Raw genomic sequence first — 22727 nt, 5'->3', positions numbered from 1 at the left:
AAGGAAGAGTAAGTCCTGGCAGTCCTCAGATTCGAGACCTCAACCATCCAGGCTTAGCCTATCACATAGATGCGCCAAGAAGATGGCTATTGGGCACACTGGGGTCTCAGAAGAAGTGGGCATTGTTCGGCAAGGGATTCAAGGGCCTTGGCAGAGCTCAGGCTAAGGGGCAGCAGAGGCCTCTCAGTGGTATCGTGTGACTTTCTCCCTCCCGTCTCTCTCCCAGCCCCAGCTTCCTCTGGGCAGGGGGCCTGGCCCCCATGGCCTCCCAGGCCAGCCCCTTGAGAACCACCTGCCCCAGCCGGCCAGAGACTTCCTGTAGCGCAAGAGATTTATGCAAACGGGCTGGGGCAGTGATGTCACCCCAAGGGGACTATCTCCTAGTGGCAGGCCCTTCGATAAAATCAGGAACTTGCGCTGGCCCTGCAATGTCAAGGGAGGGGGCTCACCCAGGGCTCCTGTAGCTCAGGGGGCAGCCCTGAGCCCTGCGTTCACCCCACCACTGGCCAGCTCCCCCTCCCCGCAACGGGGCACCCCTGGCCCCATCCTGAGGGGCTCCGAACTGGCTCCCACCGAGGCAGGGGATCTGACTGGCTTGGAGTTCGGCTGGATGTTACAGGCGTGCAAAATGGAAGGGTTTCCCCTCGTCCCCCCTGTGAGTACTGGGGCTACTCCACTAGCTAACTCAGGCCTGGGGGTGCCGGCTGCCCACGAACCCTCCAGCCCACCCGCTAGCCTCCAGCTTGCTATCAGTGGGAAGTTGGTGTTTCCTCTCGGAGCTCCTGGCCCGAGACCCAACGAGCAAGGGGGCCATTGGCTTCCTCAGAGCATGCCCTGCCTGGCTGGCTGAGGGCTGCCGGCTGGGCCCATGGCGGGGCTGTGATCGTTGGGGCCTGAACAGTTATTTATAGATGGGTGAGGGTGGCAGGTGGGAGCCCAGGGCGCAGTGCTGGGCTGAGGCTGGTGTGGTAAGGGCTCTGAGAGTGCGCGCTGGGGGAGATGGGGAGACAGGCTTGGGTGCGGAGGCCAGTCCTCAGGTCAGGAAGAGTTGAGGGTAGAGGCAACAGGCTGAGCGGTTTCAGCCTCTGGCCTGGGATTGTCTTGGAGACTCAGGCTGATGGAAGTCTAGGTCTTCGATGGCCAGCCTGAGGCCTGGCACAGAGGACTGGTTTTTGATCCGAAGCATCTGGGCCTAGACATCTTATAGTCCCTGAGAGGCTGGGTGGGGGCCGGGGCTGGACTGAGAGCTTGGAGGCACACCAGGCAGGAGCCAGACACAAGGTAATTATTAGGCTGAGGAATCAGGGAGAAACGAGGCAGTGGCTGGGCCTGAGGTTGGGACTGGGATAGGACCTGGGGTCGGATGGATAGGGACCAAATCTGGGGGTGAAGATGCAGGAGTCCCAGGGGTCCCTTGAGAAGGGCAGGGCAGCAGGTGGGGCCGATCTCCAGTGGTCCCTGCTCTGGATGACAGTTGCAGCCTGAGACAGGTGTTAGGCCGGAGTCCCCTGGAGAGGACCCTCTGCCCAACCCCCAGAGGACAGGGGGTAGGGAGGCGGGGGGTGGGGGAGGGGGCGTGGAAGGGCTTGGCAGGGCCTGCCCACCTGACTCAGCTCCTCTCTACTCCACCTCAGCTCCGCTCCCAGCTTTGGGAGGCACCCCAGGTCTGACATCACAGCCAGTGTCCTGCAGTAGGCTGACTGCACTGTCTGGAAACCTGGGGTCTAGTGTGTGTGTGTGTGGGGGGTGGAGCTCAGTGCCCACCTCTACCAGGAACCCTGTTTCCCATCAGAGGGCAGGAAGCTAGCTGGCTTTGTCCCCAGGAAAGCTACAGGCCCTGCAGCATGCCTACACCATCTTTGCTCCTTCACTGCTCAGTCTGGAGCTCCAGACAGGGCAGGGAAAGGGGCTGATATTGGGCTTTTACCCCAGGGCCCCCAACCCTCTGTTTAACCCCAAGTGTCACTCTCAGTGTCTCCTGGGAGGGTGGGCCTCAGTGCCTTGTGCAATCCTTGGGCAAATCACGGGGGCGGGGAGAGGCCCGGTGACTGTTGGGAAGACTCCGGATGTGTGCGTCCAGGCGCCCAGGCTAGTCATCAGGGGTGAAGGGAGGAGGACAGGGCAGAGGGAGGCAGAAGGAGGGGGAGCGAAGGGGAGCAGGAGGACAGGCAGGGAGAGAGGAGGAGGAGGAGGGAAAAGGAATAGAAGGACAGGGGACAGAGGAGGGAGAGGAAGAGGGGCAGAGGAAGGTATGGGAAGAGTAAGAAGGAGAGGGAGGGAGGAGGGAAAAGAGGAGAGGGGGGGGAGGAAGGAAGGGCAAAGGGTATTCCAGTGGGGGCATTGGAGAGACGAGAATGAGTGAAAGATCAAGGACCTGTGTCCCTTGGCCCCAAAACTTGCCTGGCTGACCTCCGTCAAGCCATCTGCGAGGGCCATGGTGGTGGTCCTGTGCTTGGGGGCAGCTGGCACAGGCTGAGGGAGAGGGAGGGGAGGCTGGGCAGGTTGGGGCAGGACACCAGGGTGCTGCACAGACACACAGTGGCATGTGGGCGGCTCTGTGCAAGGCTGTGGTGTGAACACTCGAAGGCCTCAATACAGTGTGTGCATGCGTGTGTCAACCCACGTAACTGCATGTGGTTGCGAGGATGAGTGTATGATGGGGTGTGTGTGTGTTTGCGTGTGAGTAGGTTTATGGCAGTGTGAGCCTGCGCACACAGGGCGTGGGCATGGGGACAATAGTTAGAGGACATAAATCCCCCCCTCGCTTGGGGAATGTCACAGGGAGCGTGCGTACATCGGGGGAGGGACTGCCTTGGTATGCACGCGTGTGAACAGGGTGGTGGGGGGCTGTGGGGAACAGACAGGCAGGGGAAGGGGCTGTGCCCTCTTTATTTAACCTTTAACCTCTGTACCCTATTGTTAAGCTCTTCTGGTACCCCGTCTCACCTCCCTGGGGCCCTGATCTCTTCCACTCCAAGCTGGGGGAGGGTTGCAGGCCCAAGGTCTGTCTCCATCAGGAAGGGTGGGGTGGAGCCCTACACAGCAGGGCTGCAAGTCAGGCTGGGGTTCTCCCCCACAACCCAGGCCCTGACAACTCTCCTCTCTCAACAGCCGTCGGAAGATCTGGTTCCTTATGACACGGATCTGTACCAACGCCCGGCTCACGAATACTACCCCTATCTCAGCAGCGATGGAGAAAGCCACAGTGGTGTGTACAGGGCGGGCTGTCCCCTCTTCCCCGGGGGAGGCCAGGGGCTGGAGAGGGAGCAAGAAGCAGCTCCCAGAGCTTCTGGGCCTCAGATGGAGTTAGTGAGGTTAGGGTAAGGGCAATGAGCGTCCTGGTCCCTATGTGCATTCCAGCCCCCCATTCCTGAGCATCTCCCCGTGCCAAAGGCACGATTGGCTCCTCCCACTTTTCACTTGTCCAGTGTTTGAGGACCTTTTTTTTGGTCATGGGTCTTGAACTCTGGGCCTAGGCACTCTCCCGCAGCTCTTCAGCTCAAGGCTAGCACTCTACCACTTGAACTACAGCACCACTTCTGTTTTCTGGTGGTTAATTGGAGATAAGAGTCTCACAGACTTTCCTGCCCCGGCTGGCTTTGAATAGTGATCCTCAGATCTCAGCGTCCTGAGTAGCTAGGATTACAGGGGTGAGCCACCAGCGCCGGGCTTTGATGAACATTTTCATAGACAAGGACACCAAGGCTTAAGGAGCTGAGTGACTGTTCAGGGCCTTATGCTTGGTTTGAGGAACCCAAATTGGTTTGTCTGCTCCTTGTCTGGTGCTTTTTCCTCTGCTCTCCCACTCCTCCACTTTTCTGGCCCTGCCTCCTCTCTGTTCTTCACCCCGTTCATCTTGAACTCCCCCTGGTGCATGCCCACTCCCTGCTGAGTGTCACGCAGCTGGGCAGCATCCCCTGCCTCTTTCACCAGATGCCAGCAGCACCACCCAACAGGACAACCTGAATCTCTCCATACACTATGGCTGAATTTCCCTGGGGAGTAAAATGCGCCGCCCCCTTCCCTCAGTTGAGATCTTCTGGCCAATGGCAAGTCTCCAATGACTCTAACTGAGCTGAAGTCCCAAGTTTGCTTGTAGGAAGAGGCCTGGGCCAGGGGATCTAACTGACCAGACCAAGGCCTAGCCTGTGTCTTAGAAAAGACAGGCACTCGGTGCCTAGAACCTGGGCAGGGGTCATGACAGGTCCCCACGAAGCAGATCTTGACATGTTGCCTTAGATATCCTTGAACTAAAGTTAAGTGAACCAGGTAAGGGGAAAATCCTTACTGGGGAGATTCTCCAGGGCCTCTGGGGACAGACACACAGGTGTCTGACCCCAAGATCATAGGCATGCTGGGTGGCACAGTTGAGGAGACGTCTTACCTGACAGCCACACACAGAATGGCAAGTCCTATATTTAGGCTCATCCATCTGGAGGTCAAACTTTGAGACCAGAACTCATATCTAACATCCCGGGGGCAGGTGGTAAACCCACCTCAATGCCTTATCTGGGAATCCACAGGCTTCTTTTACAACAGATTTAAATTAAACTCTTTTGTTCCTTTAAACATAGGATTAAAGGCATGAGCCACCAACACCTGGCTGGTGACTGTGTGTGTGTGAGGCTGGGGGTGGCGGGGGGAGGGGGGGGTCGATTGGTCGTGGGGCTTGAACTCTGGGTGCTGGGTGCTGTCCCTCAGCTCTTCAGCTCAAGGCAAACAATCATTTGAGCCACAGCACCACTTCCAGTTTTCTGGTGGTTTATTGGAGATAAGAATCTCACGGACTTTCCTGCCCAGGCTGGCTTTGAACAGAGATGCTCAGATCTCAGCCCCCTGAGTAGCTAGGATTACAGGCGCGAGCCACCGGCGCCCAGCTCTGGGTAAACATTTTTTTAAAAGATTTTTATACATTAGTTGTACAAAGAGGATTTCATTGTGCCTCTTCCCTCCAACCACCCAACGCAGCCCATAGCCTGCCTCCATCCTGTCCCCTTCTTAAAACAATGGAAACTGGTCTCATTGTTCTACTTTCATACTGCATTGACGGTACTGAGATCATACCCACCCTTTTCTTCCTCTCCATTCACCTTCCTTTTAGCACATTGCTAATTCCTCTCTCTGGAAAACTCAGAACAAGTAGGCTCTCATTGGCCTCCATTTCCCCAGCCAAGTCTGAGTGAAAGAGCACCTCACCCACCCTTCCCTCAGCACCAGTGAGGTCCTTCTGGGCTGGAAGAGAGCGCCCCCTGGTGGCTCAGGCCCAGCAAGCTCAGCGCTGGGACCCTTCTTCCTTTGCTCCACTCACTCTCAGCCCCATCTGCTTTCAATTCACGAGGTTTAGGAGTCTTTCCTTTGGGTCTTTCACAGCCTCACTTTTCCATCCTGTAGCTGAAGGTGCTGCCCACTTATTTAGAAACCAGCTATGATGGGCCTGGGCTGATGGAGTGAGGGCTTCATAGAAAGCCAGGCTTTCCCTGGCTCCCAGCTACAAGGCTTCCTTGTATCTGGGGATGAAGCTCTAAGAACTCCTGAAGCCCTGCATTGAAAGCTTGTGCCTGTAATTCTAGCTACATAGGAGGCTGAGATCTGAGGATCAAGGTTCAGAGACAGCCCAGGCAAGAAAGTCTGTGAAACTTGTACGTCCAATTAACCACCAAAAAGCCAGAGATGGAGCTGTGGCTCAAGTGGTAGAGCACTATCCTTGAGCAAAAGAAAGCTCAGGGACAGTGTCCAGGCCCTGGGACCAGCACAAAAAAACAATAATAACTTCTGGTTGGACATCTGGTTGTTCTACTTTGGGCACGAGCCCCAATTCTCCCAAAGACTCCTTTACTACCTCCAGCTGTTCCTGAATTGCCCTCTCCCCTCTCCTGGATTATGGTGATGTCTGAAGACTCTAGAAAGAAGGCCATTCCCCATCCTTCCACCAATTCCCACTTGTCCTTTGTGCCCGTAGTTTTGGATAGTGATGCTTAATGGAAAGGCTTTGGGGTGGACCTTGGTCAGACTTGGCTCCACCTACCCACCAGCTATGCTAGCCCTGCGCAAGTAGTAACCTAACCTCTCTGCATCTGTAAAGCTGAGAGAAAAAAAAAGTCACAGAGTTGTGATGGCTCAGTGAGATAATGGACAATCTCTGAGGTCCTGCCCTCTGCTGAGAACAAGGCTCAGGAAGCTCTCAGTAAAGCTTGTTAACTTTACTGTAGCCCCAAGAAAGGAAGGCCAAACAGTAAGGAGAGCAGAAGCAAAGGGCTCTGGTGACCGATCAACTGGGGTATTTGCCTACCAACCAGCTGCCCAGCCAACCACTCAGCCATCTATTCATTCACCCTCCCAATTACCCATTCTCTCATCTACCCACCCATCTACCTAAACCCCACGGGTCCTCCCACCCACTCACCCACTTATCCAGCCATCCGTCCAACCCAGTACGCTCTTCTGCTTCCCTTATTGGACCTTCCATCAAAGAGTCTCTGAGCGTTTGTCACAAACCGAACACTCTTGCAGGCCTCTGATGGTCCTGGTGTTGAGTAAATCAAACAAGCCGATGCTCTCCCGGAGCTTATGTTCCATCCAAGGGACAGAAAATAAATAGTTGAATAAGCAAACTGTAATAGTAAGGCCTACAAAATGCAGCGATGTCAGGCAGTGTTTAGTGGGAGGCCACTGTCATGTGAGTGATCCGGGAAGCTGTTGAGATGGCAGTGGTGTTGAAATCTGAATGAAGAGGGGGAACTGTGCGTGGGAAGGTAGGAAGGGGAGGGCTTCCAGTTACAGGTAGCGGAAGAACACTAGTGCAGGACTGACTCAGAAGGCTCAGTAGGGGCCAGATCACAAAAGGCTTGAAGAAGCCAGGTGACTCATGCCTGTAAGCCTAGCGACTCAGGAGGCTGAGATCTGAGGATTGTAGTTCGAAGCCATCTAGGGCAGAAAAGTCCATGAGATTCTTATCTTCAATTAACCACTTAAAAACTGGAGGTGGTGCTCAAAGTGGTAGAGTGTTAGCCTTGAGCAAAAGAGTTTAGGGACAGCACCCAGGCCCTGAATTCAAATCCCATAACCAAAAAAAAAAAAAGCTTGAAGGAGTATGATTTCATCCTACAGGAGTTTTCTTTGTTTATAAAACAAACTCAAAGCCTTCCACATCCAAATATTTATTGCCAAAATTTAAGAAATACAATAATATATGAAGAAAAACATTCCCCTCTCTTTCATCTTACGCTCAACTGTTGACACCATGAATCTTTGCAGAGGTTTTATTCTGTACTTAGCAATCTACACATCTGCAAATGTACACATACACACAGGGACATACTATTCCTTCAAAAATGGAATTGACATCTCATGCTGCTCTGCTGTTCGCTATTTTTTACTTTGACTGTAGACATCCGATAAATGTGCTATGAAATAGAGACCTTGGGTATTATTCATTCACAGCTTTGGTTTTGATGAAGGCCTTCCAGGGGGTGAGCAGAGATGAATCAGCTCCATTTTCAGTTTGAGATATGGTCTGTTCACATGTACAGTGAAAGGGAATTTGACTAGTAACTCAGAACCTACACATGCTCGGGTGAATATTCCTGTCAGCTGAGCCACATGGTGTCCTTTGGTTACCTGTACTTTCTTGTCCCAGTTTCTGAGGGTCACTGTTAAAAGACAGCCGGGCACTGGTGGTTCGAAGCCAGCCCAGGCAGGAAACTCTTTTTTTTTTTTTTGTCGGTCGTGGGGCTTGAACTCTGGGCCTGGGCGGTGTCCCTCAGTTCTTCAGCTCAAGGCTAGCGCTCTACCACTTGAGCTACAGCGCCACTTCCGGTTTTCTGGTGGTTTATTAGAGATAGGAGTCTCACAGTCTTTCCTGCCCGGGCTGGCTTTGAACCACGATCCTCAGATCTCAGCCTCCTGAGTAGCTAGGATTACAGGCGTGAGCCACCGGCGCCCAGCTGAAGGCAGGAAACTCTTTATCTTCAATTAACTACCAGAAAGCTGGAAGTGGTGCTATGGCTCAAAGTAGTAGAGCACTAGCCTTGAGCAAAAAAGTTTAGGGACAGTGCCCAGGCCCTGAGTTCAAGCCCCAAGACCTGTAAAACAAAACAAAACAAAAACAGATTTCTGGGATTCATCCCCCTTCCTCATTGCTATCTGGAGTAACCATGCCTGATATTTAACCCCTCAGTGTCATAATTTCCTCATAACAATGCCAAATACACAGGACTATTCTAAGGACTGAGTGAGTGATGATCCGTAAAATGCTCAGAACAGACCCTGGCAGTGAATGCATTGTCTTTATAGTCTCCCCAGCAAGGATGGGTGGTAGGTAAGGTTGTTGCTGTATCATTTTGTATTTTATCTCTTATCTTTATTTTGTGCTTTTGATTGTATATTGAATTCAGGTTGAAAATTAGTTTTTCCCTTAGGTAAACCCCCCCTTTTTTTGGTAGTACTTGAATTTGAATTCAGGGCCCTGCCAGGCAGGCACTCCTTAAAATTTTTTAAATATTTCTCCATTTTCTAGTATTTATTATTGTTTTCATTACAAAGTCTGATGTTATTTCATGTTCTTGTTTGGATTTGTGCGTGTGTTGGGGGGGGGGGGGTGCTGGTCCTGGGGCTTCAACTCCAGATCTGGGTGCTGAGCTTTTCTTTTTTTTTTTTGCTGAAGGCTAGTGCTCTACCATTTGAGCCACAGTGCCATTTCTATGTTTTTGGCGGTTATTTGGAGATGAGTCTCATGAACTTTTCTGCTTGGGCTGGCTTTGATCCTCAACAGGCATGAGCCACCAACACTTGGCCTTCATTAAACTTTGTTTGCCAGTCCTGGGTATTGAACTCAGGGCCTGGGCACCATCCCTGAGCTTCTTTTTGCTAAAGGCTAGTAGTCTACCACTTGAGCCACAGTGCCACTTCTGGCTTTTTCTGTTTATGTGGTACTGAGGAATTGAACCTAGGACTTCATGCATGCTAGGCAAGCATTCTACCACTGAGCCACCTTTCCTGCCCCTCCATAAACTTGTGTGTGTGTGTGTGTGTGTGTGTTTGTGTTGGTCGTGGGTCTTGAACTCTGGGCCTAGGTGCTGCCCCTCAGCCCTTCAGCTCAACGCTAGCACTCTACCACTTGAGCCACAGCACCACTTCTGGTTTTCTGGTTGTTAATTGGAGATAAGAGTCTCACTGACCTTCTTGTCCAGACTGGGTGTAAACCACAATCCTCAGATCTCAGCCTCCTGAGTAGCTAGGATTACAGGCATGAGCCACTGGCACCCAGCTTTCAGTAAACTTTTTGAAAGTTCCTTCTGGCTGATGGGTGGAGAATAGATGGAAGGGGATAAAAGGAAGAGATGGGAGGGATAGAAGGACAGTAGCTAGGAGAGAGGAAGTAGCAGGGTGCTGGAACAGTGGAGGCAGGCGATGGTAGAGGTGTGGACAAGGTGGTGGCAGTATCAGACAAAGGACAGGAAGGCGTGAAACAGATTCAGAAAGTATTTACATTTTTTTTCTTTTTGGTCATTTGTGGGGCCTGAACTCTGGGCCTGGGCTCTGTCCCTCAGCTCTTTAGCTCAAGGCTAGCGCTCTACCACTTCCAGCTTTTTCTGCTTATGAGTTGCTGAGGAATCAAACCCAGGGCCTCATGCATGCAAGGCAAGCACTCTACCACTGAGCCACCTTCTCAGCCCCAAGATTTACTATTTTTAAAAATTATTTTTTTGTGCGTATTTGGTCTTGAACTCAGGACCTTATACCCCCCATTGGACATTTTCATTGGTGCTCTACCACTTGAGCCACACCTACACTTTTGGCTTTGTGCTGGTTAATTGAGGATGAGAGTCTCAGCTTTGTCTCCTCCAGCTGGCTCTGAACAGTGATTTTCAGATCTTAGCCCCCTGAATAGCTCAGATTCTAGGCATGAGCCACTGCCTGGTTTATCCTAGCCCTTTTAAAGTATGTGGATATGTAGTATTGAATACATTATGAAACCATCATCCCAAACCCTTTTCATCTTGCAAACCTGGATTCTGTCCCTATTTGATTCTATCCCCATTCTCCTCCAGCCCTGGCTATAGTCCATAGGGTCTAATCATAGAGTTCAGAAACCTCACATAAATGGCATCTCATGGGGTTTGTCTTTTTTTTTTTTTTCCTCAGTCATAGGGCTTGAACTCTGGGTGTGGATGTTGTCCCTCAGCTCTTCAGCTCAAGGCTAGCATTCTACCACTTGAGCCACAGTGCCAGTTCCAGTTTTCTGGTTTATTGGAGATAAGAGTCTCACGGACTTTCCTGTCTGGGCTGGCTTTGAATTGTGATCCTCAGCTGTCAGCCTTCTGAGTAGCTAGATAACAGGCATGAGCCACCGGCACCTGGATAATGTTTGTTCTTTTGTAAATGGATCATTTCACCTAGCTGAACACCCTCAAGTTTCATCTATGTTATGCATTTAGATGTCTCAGAATTTCCCTACTAATTATGGTCAGTTAACTCCTCCCTCCCTCCCTTCCCCTTCCTTTCTTCCTTCCTTCCTTTCTTCCTTCCTTTCTTCCTTCCTTCCTTCCTTCCTTCCTTCTTTCCTTCCTTCCTTCCTTCCTTCTTTCCTTCTTTCCTTCTTTTTCCCTCCCTCCTTCCCTTCCTTCTTTTTTTTGGTGGTACTGGGGTTTGAACTTAGGACTTTGTGTTTTCTGGGAAACTATAATTCCACATGAACCACCCCTCCAGCCCAATATCCCATTGTATGTATATATATCTCCTGCTTTGCCTATTTGCTCATCTATTGATGGATACTTCCAGTGCTCCTACTTTTTGGCTATTGTGAACAATGCTGCAAGTAACATGGGTGTACACCTAGTTCTTTAAGTATTTGATTTAAATTCTTTTGGATATATACCCAGAAGAGGAATTTGTGAGTCATATGGTGATTCTATTTTTAATTTCTCTTAGGAACTGCCATACTATTTTCCACAGTGGCTATGCTGGTTTTGCAAGCCCACTGACAATGCACACCTTGAGCCACACTTGTCATTTTCTGTTGTTTTTGTTTGTTGAATGCTGGTCATCCTAATGGGTGTGCTCCAACTTGCCTTTTCTGATGGAGGAGAAAAAGAGAACCTTTCCCTTCCAAAGTGTCACTCTTTCTCCATCATCCATCCACCCACATACCCAACCTGATGTCCATCTACGCTTTCATCCTTCATAATCCCATCAATTTCTCATGCACACATCTAATCATCCATTCATCCTCCTCTCCTCTCCTACTGAGCACACCACCCATCTCCCACTGACCTATCTAGTCAAATAAATATACCAGCTATCGTTTATACAGCTGACATAGAGCAAATAAAATATAGGTCCTACCAGACTTATTTTTGTAACAAGGAAGGTAATCATGATAAGAAGAAGAGAGTAATAAATGTCATGAGATCTGTAGCTCTCTGAGCCTCAGTTTATATATATGAACAATTTTCAGGAGGGGCTAGGCTCTAGAACCCGGGGGTCCAATGGAGTGGGTGATTTCCTCTGAAAGATTTTTCTTGGCTCCTCTTTTCTTGATTTCTCATCCTTCTCTGTTTTGAATGCTTTGCTGCAACCAAGGGGAAAGCGCTGGTTTCAGACTCTGTTTCTCTGCTGAGGAGCTAAGGTCAAACAAATGACTCTTAAGGCTTGATTTTATGTGTCGTGGTGGGGGTTGTTTTGAATATCATTTTACCTTATTTTTTTGTTGTGGTGATAACTGAGTAAGAATAGGGATGTGTAAGTGGGATTTGGGTTTAGGGGAGAGAGTTGGGAGAGAGGTAGAAGATCAAGACAAATGGGTTATTTCTGGCCAGATAGATGGGTAATAGCTGAACGGGTAATGATTGGATGGATAAGTGGACGATGTTTAGATGGAGGATGGTGTACACACTGGATGATGGATGACCTGTGGGGCCTGGTGGACAGGCTCTCAGTTCTTTCTCGGAGTCACCACAGGTCTTCCCTAAAGCTTTCATTGTACTTCCAAGATGGAATGGTTTAAGAGTTCAGTCTCTGGAGTTAAGCAGAAAGGGATTTGGATCTTGACTATCAACAATTGCTTTAGACACAGGGCTTAATATCTTTGTCATGATTTCCATGCAAAAAAAAAGGAAGTTTGGGGCTGGGAAGGTGGCTCAGTGGTAGAGTGCTTGCCTTGCATGCATGAGGCCCTGGGTTCGATTCCTCAGCACCACATAAGCAGAAAAAGCCGGAAGTGGTGATGTGGCTCAAGTGGTAGAGCGCTAGCCTTGAGCTGAAGAGCTGAGGGACAGCGCCAGGCCCAGAGTTCAAGCCCCACAACCAACCAAAAAAAAAAAAAAAAAACACCCATTTTAGCTGGGTGCTGGTGGCTCACGCCTGTAATCCTAGCTACTCAGGAGGCTGAGATCTGAGGATCGCGGTTCAAAGCCAGCCCGGGCAGGAGAGACCGTGAAACTCCTATCTCTAATAAACCACCAGAAAACCGGAAGTGGCGCTGTGGCTCAAGTGGTAGAGCGCTCGCCTTGAGCTGAAGAGCTGAGGGACAGCGCCCAGGCCCAGAGTTCAAGCCCCACTGACCGACAAAAAAAAAAAAAAAGTTTCCTGCCTGGGCTGGCTTCGAACCACCAGTGCCCGGCTGTCTTTTAACAGTGACCCTCAGAAACTGGGACAAGAAAGTACAGGTAACCAAAGGACAAGGAGTATATGAAATAAATAATGTAGGTTAAAAGTCTTAACACACTGTCTGGAACATTAAAAAAAAATTACACTCCTAGAAGTGCTCTGGTGGCTCACCCCTGTAATCGTAGTTACTTAGGAAGTTGAGATCTGAGGATCAAGGTTCAAAGCCAGCCTGGATAGGAAAATCCACGAGACTCTTTTTTTTTGGGGGGGGGGGGGGTCCGGTCGTGGGGCCTGAACTCTGCGCCTGGGCACTGTCCCTCAGCTCTTCAGCTCAAGGCGAGCACTCTACCACTTCACAACGCTACTTCTGGCCTTTTTTTTTTCTGTTTATGTGGTGCTGAGGAATCGAACCCAGGGCCTCAAGCATGCAAGGCAAGCACTCTACCACTGAGCCACCTTCCCAGCCCTCCAGGAGCCTCTTATCTCCAAAGAATCACAAAGAAGCCGAGCTCCGGTGGCTCCCACCTATAATCCCAGCTACTTAGGAGGATGAGATCTGAGGATCACGGTTCAAAGCCTTGAGATTCTTATCTCCAATAAACCACTAGAAAACCAGAAGTGCCTCTGTGGCTCAAGTGGTAGAGTGATCGCCTTGAGCTGAAGAGTGCAGGGACAGTGCCCAAATCCAGAGTTCAAGCCCTAGGACGGACCAAAAAAAAAAAGAATCACAAAGAAGGAGGAAGTAAAGGCATAGTTCAAAGGAGTAGAGTGCTAGCCTTGAGCAAAAAAGCTCAGGGGTCAGTGCCCAGGCTCTGAGTTCAAGCCCTATGACTGATGACAAAAAGAAAAACCAACACAAACACACACACACACACACACACACACACACACACACTCAAAGTTAACTTTCATTGATCATTGTAGTCAACTTCTGACACCTACTAGGAGTTATGCACCTACCAGGCTATAGTAAGGCGCTCCCAAGCTCTCTCATTATTCTTTTGAGGAGCTGAGAGGGTGTATATGAGTGGCCTCTAGGAGGACAGCCTGGAGAGCCGAATGAAGTGACAAAAGGGATAAATGAGTGTATTCAGAGCAGATAGCGGCGCTTTGTGCAGGGCTGCTGCCCTCCGTACTGTGATTGAGTTCTCATATTCTTGGGGGAGGGGGGGAGAAGGATGGGATGTTCTTGCCCATAGGCAGCATTTATTACAATTGCCCCAGCACCCAAATAAGGGAAAAGCAAAGTATCTGTTGGGTCTTTTGAAGCCCTAATTGTAATTCTCTATCAGGCCTCCCGAAATCTCCTGAGGGGTCTGTGGGATGCAGACCCCCTCACCCCCATCAGTGTCCTGGCTCCCGGGCCTCCAGTGAGGGTCTTGAGCCTGTTTTCCAGTGCTTAAGTGACTGGCAAGGTGAGCAGAGAGCAGCTTGGGGAAATGAATCCGAAGCGGATTAGCGCAGGGTGGGCTTGGGGAGGGACGGCATTCAGGTGCCCCTCACCCCACACCGGGAGAGCAGCGGGCACTCAGACTCACCTTGACCTGCAGCTGGAGTGGGTTTGGAATGAGGATTGGAAGGCAAGATCCGGGCACTTTACCTTGGGCAGGGGAAGACTAAGGGCGAGGGCCAGGGACTGGAGCAGGACTCTGTGGGTGAAGAAGAAGCTGGATCCCATTTCCAGATCCCAGAGCCCATGGCAGCCCTCCCACTAAAAGTCAGGAATCTTGTTCATGCACTGCAAGACAGGAATGCAACTTAAGTTTGTCTGTCTGTGTTTTCTTTTAAGTTTGGATACATCTCCCCCAACCCCAAGGCTGGAGAGCAAACCCAGGCCATGTGCAGGCCTGTTAGGCACCTCCCCAGCCCTTGTTCCTTTCAGACAGAATCTTGGTATATAACTCGGATTGGCCTTGACTTGGCTATATTACCCAGGCTGTCGCCAAACTCTCCATCTTCCTGAGGTTGGGGATTATAGCCATGCTAATTGTTTTTAGAATAAAATATCAAGCCAAGCACCGGTGACTCACACCAGTAATCCTAGCTACTCAGGAGACTGAGATCTGAGGATCATAGTTCAAAGCCAGCCAGGGCAGGAAAGTCTGTCTGTGAGACTCTTATCTCCAATTAACCACCAGAAAACCTCTGTGGCTCAAGTGATAGAGCACGCTACTTGAGCTGAAGAGCTCAGGGACAGCACCCAAGCCCAGAGTTCAAGCCCCAAAACTGACAACAACAACAACAAAAGTCAATATGGTGATGACAGTTAATGCTGACCCTTACTTTGCGCAAGGTTCTATTCTTTTTTTTTTTTTGGTCAGTCATGGGGCTTGAACTCTGGGCCTGGGCGCTGTCCCTGAGCAATTCAGCTCAAGGCTAGCAATTTACCACTTGAGCCACAGCGCCATTTCTAGTTTTCTGATGTTTTATTGGAAATAAGAGTCTCAAAGACTTTCTTGCCTGGGATGGCTTTGAACCATGATCCTCAGATCTCAGCCTCCTGAGTAGCTAGGATAACAGGCATGAGCCACCCGGGCTCAGCTGTAAGGTTCTATTCTAAGCACTTTATAGGCTTTTTTTTAATCCCTCAGAACAAGCTGATAAGATGGGTGTAATTATTAGCCCCACTTAGAGGAGGAAATAGACCTTAAGAAATGGAAAGGCCTGGGGCTGGGAAGGTGGCTCAGTGGTAGAGCACTTGCCTTGCATGCCTGAGGCCCTGGGTTCGATTCCTCAGCACCACATAAGAAAAAAGCCAGAAGTGGCGCTGTGGCTCAAGTGGTAGAGTGCTAGCCTTGAGCTGAAGAGCTGAGGGACAGCGCCCAGGCCCAGAGTTCAGGGCCCACGACTGGACCCAAAAAAAAAAAAAAGAAAAGAAATGGAAAGGCCTACCTTATGTCACACAGCAACCAGGATTTCAATCCTGTTCTACTTTGCTCCCAAATCATGTGCCTTCTCTCTTCTATGTGATATGTATGGCTTCTTAGTCTCATGCCTGAATTGTGTTGAAATGAGTTTAGACTTGGAAAGGCCCAGGTGTATCTATGACTTTTAAAATAGAGGAGTATCAAGCTGTGTACCAATGGCTCACATGTGTAATACTAGCTACTCAGGAGGCTGAGATCTAAGGATCACACTTCAAAGCCAGCCCAGGAAGTAAAAGCAATAGACCCTTATCTCCAATTAAACAGTAAGAAGCCGGAAATGAAGGCATGGCTTAAATGGTAGAGTGCTAGCCCTGAGCAGAAAAGGTTAACCAAGATCATGAGGCTGAGTTCAAGACCCAGAAAGTGGAAAAAGCTAAGCAAGTGTTTGTTCAAGCCCTCAGCCAAGTGCTGGTGGCTCACACCTGCAATCCTAGCTACTCAGATAGCTGAGATGTGAGGGTCATGACTCAAAGTCAGCCTAGGCAGGAAAATCCAAGAGATTCTAATTTCCAATTCAACAACAACAAACTGGAAGTAGAGCTGTGGTTAAAGCGGGAGAGTTCTAGCCTTGAGTACAAAAGCTCAGGGACAGAGCTCAGGCCCTGAGTTCAAGTCCCAGGATGGTCAAAAAAAAAAAGTGAAAGGCCCTGAGTTCAGGCCCCAATACTGGAATGAAAGGAAGAAGGAAGGAAAGAAGAAGGAAGGAAGGAAGGAAGGAAAAAAGTTGGGAAGGGAGGGAAATTTGAGGCTCAGGAAGAAAAAATGACTTGTTCTTGGTTACATAGCAAAATCACTACTTGTCAGGACTAGGAGTCCTATAATACACAGTCCATAGCTGAAAAAAAGTCATTTCTTAAGGATATGTGAGCCTGTATTGTGCAAGAAGAAAGGCACACAGACATCTGTGTACGCCAGCACTGAGCTGGTCTGCCATCTTAGACACTCCCTATTTAAGACACATTAAAAAAAAAGCCCTCTTTATCTCTATCCCACACTTTCTTTGGGCCCCAAATTGTACCCAAGAAGTCCCTGAGACACAGCAATTTTCACAGCAGGTTGAAGATGGTGCCCAGAGAAACCACATCAGAGATCTCCCCTAGTCCCGAGATAGAGTTATGGGCAAGGTAGCTGCTGCCCAGATTTGAGTATACCCTGACAGAGACTTGGGGTATACACAGGAACTTTCTAGGGGAAATCTCTGGTTATGGCAATCTCCCCAGAACACAGGTCCAGTGGTCCATGGTTGTGGGTTTCAAACAGCAGTGTGGTGTTGTCAGAGTTCTGTGTGTACATGTATGAGGAAGGTCAGCCCTGTGACCTGGCCATGTGACAAGGCTGTGTGCATGTGACTGGGCAGCTGGACGCTCGGGAATCACCTTTCCCAAAAGCCTGATCTAGCATTAGGGCTTTGGACAAATGTGAACTCATTTGTCCACCAGGGCCAGACAGGCCCAAGATCACAGAGCAGGTAAATGGGGTTCAGACAACCAGGCTCAGAAGCCCTCATCCCTGTGCCCACCTAGGAAACCTAAAATGGTTGTTGAGAACTTGGACTTTGCTTCAGGCCTGGGTTCTGGCTCTATCATGGTGGATGCCCTTGACCTTGGGAAGGTTGAATAGCTTCTCCAAGCCTCAGGGTTCCTAACAAAGCAAGAACTATGCATTAAGCATTGGATTGGCTAAGGTAGCCCAGGACTGGTGGCTCATGCCTGTAAGCCCTAGTTACTCAGGAGACCGAGATCTGAGGATCAAAGTTCAAAGCCAGATTGGGCTGGAAAGTCCATGAGACTATCTCCAATCAGCCATCAAAAAGTTGGAAGTGGAGCTGCTGTGGCTTAAGTGGTAGAGTGCCAGCCTTGAATTAAAGAGCTAAGGGACAGTGCTCAGGCCCTGAGTTCAAACCCCAATAATGGCACAAAAAAAAAAAAAAAAGGATGCTTTGTGCAAACTTCCAGCCATGTCATCCTGGCTCACCTTATCCTGCTTGCTGTCCCCACAGATCATTACTGGGACTTCCACCCACACCACGTGCACAGTGAGTTCGAGAGCTTTCCCGAGAACCATTTCACGGAGCTGCAGAGCGTGCAGCCGCCCCAGCTGCAGCAGCTCTACCGCCACATGGAGCTGGAGCAGATGCACGTGCTCGACACTCCCATGGTGCCACCCCACAGCAGCCTCAGCCACCAGGTGCATGCTGCCCGCCAGCCTCTGTCCCCTCTGATCATGCCAGACCTCTGGAGAGGCCCCAAAGCATCTCAGGGAGCTGACATAGGCTCTTACTCAGCATGGCTTACTGCTCTGCAGCCAGAACACTGACACCCCCCCACCCCCAACCCTGGGATCTGATCTCCTGTCATTAAAGGATGGACAGATCCCAGATGATCCCCAAATTCTTGTCTATTCTCTCCACTCATGCCTGGCTGGGGTCTTTACTAATTGAAATCTCTACTTCCAGTCCCTTCCTACCTCTGACATCTGTCACTAAACACGGACCTGTGCTGATCTCCCCTTCCTCCCTCTCCTCCTGACATCCAGTATTGACACTTCTCTGCTCCAGGGGTCCTGACCCCCACTTGTGGTCTGCGTGGACTTTTATCACCCCTCACTAACTTCTATGGTCTCTCTACTTGCTCATCACCCCATTATTAAGAACCATTACGGTCAGGATTATCACTGCTCCCCAGCCCTCCCTCTCTGTCCCCAGAACCACTGTCCAACCAGACAGCACCTTTGCAGGTATGAGAACAGGTGCTCCTTCCCCTGCCCCGAGCCACAGAGCCAGCTGTCAGCAGTCTGCACCTGCATTCCTGTGCATGGTGACCCAACCTGGCCTCTAGTTCCACCATAATTCCATCTCCCAGCAGAGCACCCCAAGACTCCCTCTCCCCTCACTCAGACCCTCGGAGCCAGCTGCAGCCCTGATGCTTGTCCCTTACTGACCCCACCCCCTTCCCACACCTCCAGGTCTCCTACCTGCCCCGGATGTGCCTCCCTTACCAATCCCTGTCCCCAGCCCAGCCCAGCTCAGACGAGGAGGGTGAGCGGCAGAGCCCCCCACTGGAGGTGTCTGATGGGGAGGCTGACGGCCTGGAGTCTGGGCCAGGCCTCCTGCACGGAGAGACAGGTAAGGGCCAGCCCCTGACCCCTCCAGGGTCAGCCAATGGTCCTGACCTGACCCTGGCTGTGTCTGGACCTTTCCCATCCCAGCCAAGGCCAAATGACCCAGCAGCCATGCCAGTGTGATGTGTGCACATTTTGTGGGGGCTTCTGAGGCTCTGTGACTGAGCAGGTGTCTGTGAGCACGTGTGAGTGTGAGGGTGGGTGCATCTTCATATCTGTGCTGTGTATGTAAATGAGTGAACTGTGAGTGTGCATAGGTGTGGACATGCATGTGGACACATGTGAGCAGATAGGAGCATGTGTGTTATGGAGCTGTATACAGAGGTTTGTATCTGTGTGCATTTGCACGTGGATGTATATGTGTATATGGAGGTGTGTGTGTATGTATGGAAGTGTATAGGTGTGCATATAGGTGTATGTGTATATCTATGTGCACGTGTGTGTATGGAATTGTGCATGTGTGCATATGGATGCATGTATATGGGTATGTGTGTATATGTGTGTATGGAGTTGCAGGTGTATGTGCACACAAATGATGTGTGAGATTGGGTATATATATGTGCATATGGGAGGACATGTGTATGGAGGTGTGCAAGCGTGCATGTGTGCAATGTGTGTACGTGTGTGTATTTGGGTGCATGTGCATGCATGCATATATGGAGGTGTGAGTGCATGTGCGCGCGTGTGTGGGCATGTGCATGCGTGTGCACGTCGGTGTGTATACATGTCCATACGTGTGCACATACACGTGTGTCTGTGGGTGCACGCCCGTATACATGCGTGCACATAGGAGGGGGGTCCCTGAGTCTGCACCCCGGCCGGCCCCTCCCCTACAGGCAGCAAGAAGAAGATCCGCCTGTACCAGTTCCTGCTGGACCTGCTGCGCAGCGGCGACATGAAGGACAGCATCTGGTGGGTGGACAAGGACAAGGGCACCTTCCAGTTCTCGTCCAAGCACAAGGAGGCGCTGGCGCACCGCTGGGGCATCCAGAAGGGCAACCGCAAGAAGATGACCTACCAGAAGATGGCGCGCGCGCTGCGCAACTACGGCAAGACGGGCGAGGTGAAGAAGGTGAAGAAGAAGCTCACCTACCAGTTCAGCGGGGAGGTGCTGGGCCGCGGGGGCCTGGCCGAGCGCCGCCACCCGGCGCACTGAGCCCCGCGCCCGCCCGGCCGCCCGGCCGCCGCCGCCTGGCCGGGGACCCCGCCGCCCGCCGGCCATAGCATTAACCCCGCGCCCGGCCCGGACTCAGGGAGGACGCTCCCGGCGGGGCGCAGGCAGGACTGCCGGGGAGGGGGGGCCCGGACCCGCACCCCTCCTTCCAACACCCTCTCCACCCCCACCCTCCTCCCTCAGGACTCTGCCTGGGCGTCGGCGGACCCCACCCCAGGGTCAGCCTCGCTTTGTGACCACGGGTGCTTCCTTGGGAGTCTGAGGTCATCCCACCCACCCGTGTAAGTTCGACCCTCCCTTCAGCGACGCCCCCCCCATCCACCTGCCTCCCCCAGATCGAATAAAATCGTCCCCACCTCCCTCATCCTCCTGCCTCCCCCAGCTCCAGTAGAATTATTCTCAGCGACTTCCCTGGCGGCTCTGGTGGCTCACTGCCTGGAATCCTAGCTTCTTAGGGTGAGGATCGCCGTTGGTTTGATGATAGCCTGAGCAGGAAAAATCCTCCGTGAGACGCTTCATCTCCAGTGGGCCAGCCGCCAGTGGGAAGGGGGTGCTGTGGCTCAAGTGGCAGAGTGCCAGCTTTGAGTGAGAAAGCAAACGGACAGAGCCCCAGCCCCGAGTTCAATCCCACAGTTCTTGTGCATCTCCTGTGGGCACAGCGACATCTCTTTTCCTCATCTGTCCATTGGGTGTTTACCTTGGGTAGGTTTGAAGCCAACCCTGGCAAGAAAGTCTGTGAGACTTTTTTTTTTTTGGGGTCCGCTCATGGGGCTTGAACTCTGGGCCTGGGCGCTGTCCCTCAGCTCTTCAGCTCAAGGCTAGCGCTCTACCACTTGAGCCACAGCGCCACTTCCAGCTTTTTTTTTTTCTGCTTATGTAGTGCTGAGGAATGGAATCCAGGGCCTTATGCATGCAAGGCAAGCGCTCTACCACTGAGCCACCTTCCCAGCCTCCAATTAACCACCAAAAAAGCCAGAAGTGGAGCTGTAACTCAAGTGACAGGGCACTAGCCTTGAGCAAAAAAACCTCCCAGACAGCTTCCAGGCCCTAAGTTTAAGCTCCATAGCCAACACACACACACACACACACACACACACACACACACACACACACACACACACACACAGAGTGGTTAAAAATAAAAGAACTGGGCGCCCATGTCTCACACCTGTAATCCTAGCTACTCAGGAGGCTGAGATATAAGGATGGCAGTTCAAAGCCAGCCATGGCAGAAAAGGCCATGAGACTCTTATCTCCAATAAACCACTCAGAAAACTGAAAGTGGAGCTGTGGCTCCAGTGGTAGAGCGCTAGCCTTGAGCTAAAGAGCTGAGGGAAAGCGCCCAGGCCCAGAGTTCAGGCCCCATGACTGAACAAACAAATAAATAAATAAAAATAAAGGGAAGGCTGGCCATTGGTGGTGCATGCCTTTAATTCTATCTACCCAGGAAGCTGAGATCTGAGGATAGAGGTTTGAAGCCAGCCCAGTCAGGAAAGTCCATGTGACTCTTTTTTTTTTTTTTTTGGTCCCGTCATAGGGCCTGAACTCTGGGCCTGGGCACTGTCCCTCAGCTCTTCAGCTCAAGGCTAGTGCTCTACCATTGGAGCCACAGCGCCACTTCTGGCTTTTTTCTGTTTGCTTATGTGGTGCTGAGGAGTCGAAACCAGGGCCTCATGCATGCAAAGCAAGCGCTCTACCACTGAGCCACCTTCCCAGCCCCTCCATGTGACTCTTATCTCCAAGTAACCATCAAAAAAGCTGGAAGTGGAGCTGTGGCTCAAGTGGTAGAACTCCAGCCTTGACTGAAAAATTCAAGGGACAGTGTGAGGATCAGTTCCAGCCTCAGTATTGGAACTAACTTAATGGAAAGAATGGCTTTGAATGTTTAAAGGGGAAAGGAAGTTTTTATCATCTGGAAAATATTTGCATATGGAATCATTCTCTTTGCATAGAGGGAAATAATTGCTCTTTTTGGAAACCGATGTTGGTGGAAGGAGGTCACAAGTGATTTGCTTTTTTTTTTTTTTTTTTTTTTTTTAGTCATGGGTCTACCCCGGACTCTTGCTCAAGGCTAGTGTTCTACCACTTTGAGTCACAGCTCCACTTCCAGTTTGAAGGTGAGGTTGGCTTTGAACTACAACCCTCAGATCTCAGCCTCCTGAGTAACTAGGATTGCAGGTGTGAGCCACCACTACCAGCCTTATTTTGCTTCTTTCTGTAACAAGAAATGACCTCAAAGGAAGTGAGTCCAAACCCAGGGAGAGAGAGACACAGTGTGCTGGAGAGATGCCAGACACCCTGGCAGTCATCTTTTGGTCATCTTGATGACGTTGTCTTTTCTGTCTTCTACCTTGGGAGGTACATTTAGAGATTTACCCTTGTGCCCTCACTAGCAGGCTCACCCGGCCCTTTTCCTGAGTGATATCTGCCCCCAACGTCTCTTCCCCACCTGGCCTTGGACTAAGCCAGCATTCCACAACATGAAGCCAGCCGGACCCCTTATGGTGTGACAACATGGGTCAGCTACTAAGAACGAGCATTGATTGGTTGGTTCACTGTGTTCTACATGCTGTCGGTGTCCTAGGGCTTTTCCTTTGTGAACCCACTTCATACATGCGATGATCCTATCTGGTAGGTGCTGTGATCCTCAGCCCACTTCACAGAAGAGAAAACCAAGGCATTGGGGGCTTAACCAACAAGATGGCAAAACTCAAGCAGCCAGTGTCAAGCCTGTGGGCGCCATTGCCCAGCCAGGTGCTCTTGGTCCTTTCGTGCAAGGCTATGGGCCCAGCATCCTTCCACCAAACTGTCTGTTGTCAGATGGACACAGGGACTTGTATCCCTGAGGTCCACCATGGGTTGGAGGGACAAAAGCTATCACATTTTGCTGGGGGAGGGGG

At 50.9% G+C, this 22727-nt stretch overlaps 1 protein-coding gene across 1 annotated transcript; it reads left to right on the top strand.

The window, feature by feature from the left end:
* Positions 1–370: 370 nt before the first annotated feature.
* On the top strand, positions 371–20193 carry Spi1 (Spi-1 proto-oncogene). The gene is made up of 5 exons (XM_042676552.1): positions 371–655; positions 3112–3208; positions 17533–17720; positions 18498–18657; positions 19490–20193. Exons 1-5 carry the CDS (start codon positions 611–613, stop codon positions 19807–19809), a joined length of 810 nt encoding a protein of 269 aa, XP_042532486.1. The 5' UTR covers positions 371–610; the 3' UTR covers positions 19810–20193.
* Positions 20194–22727: the final 2534 nt, after the last annotated feature.

The sequence above is a fragment of the Dipodomys spectabilis genome, unplaced genomic scaffold (assembly GCF_019054845.1).
Source record: "Dipodomys spectabilis isolate Male_0828 unplaced genomic scaffold, ASM1905484v1 ptg000030l, whole genome shotgun sequence".
Classification (NCBI taxonomy): Eukaryota; Metazoa; Chordata; class Mammalia; order Rodentia; family Heteromyidae; genus Dipodomys; species Dipodomys spectabilis.
This window is presented reverse-complemented; position numbering and strand designations above follow the sequence as displayed.

Bases quoted from the DNA above. Each gene is read 5' to 3' on its own strand.
- Spi1 (XM_042676552.1), top strand. From the start codon at position 611: ATGTTACAGGCGTGCAAAATGGAAGGGTTTCCCCTCGTCCCCCCT. The intron at 3,209-17,532 runs GTGTGTACAGGG...CTGTCCCCACAG, and splicing joins CGATGGAGAAAGCCACAGTG to ATCATTACTGGGACTTCCAC. The intron at 17,721-18,497 runs GTGCATGCTGCC...CCACACCTCCAG, and splicing joins ACAGCAGCCTCAGCCACCAG to GTCTCCTACCTGCCCCGGAT.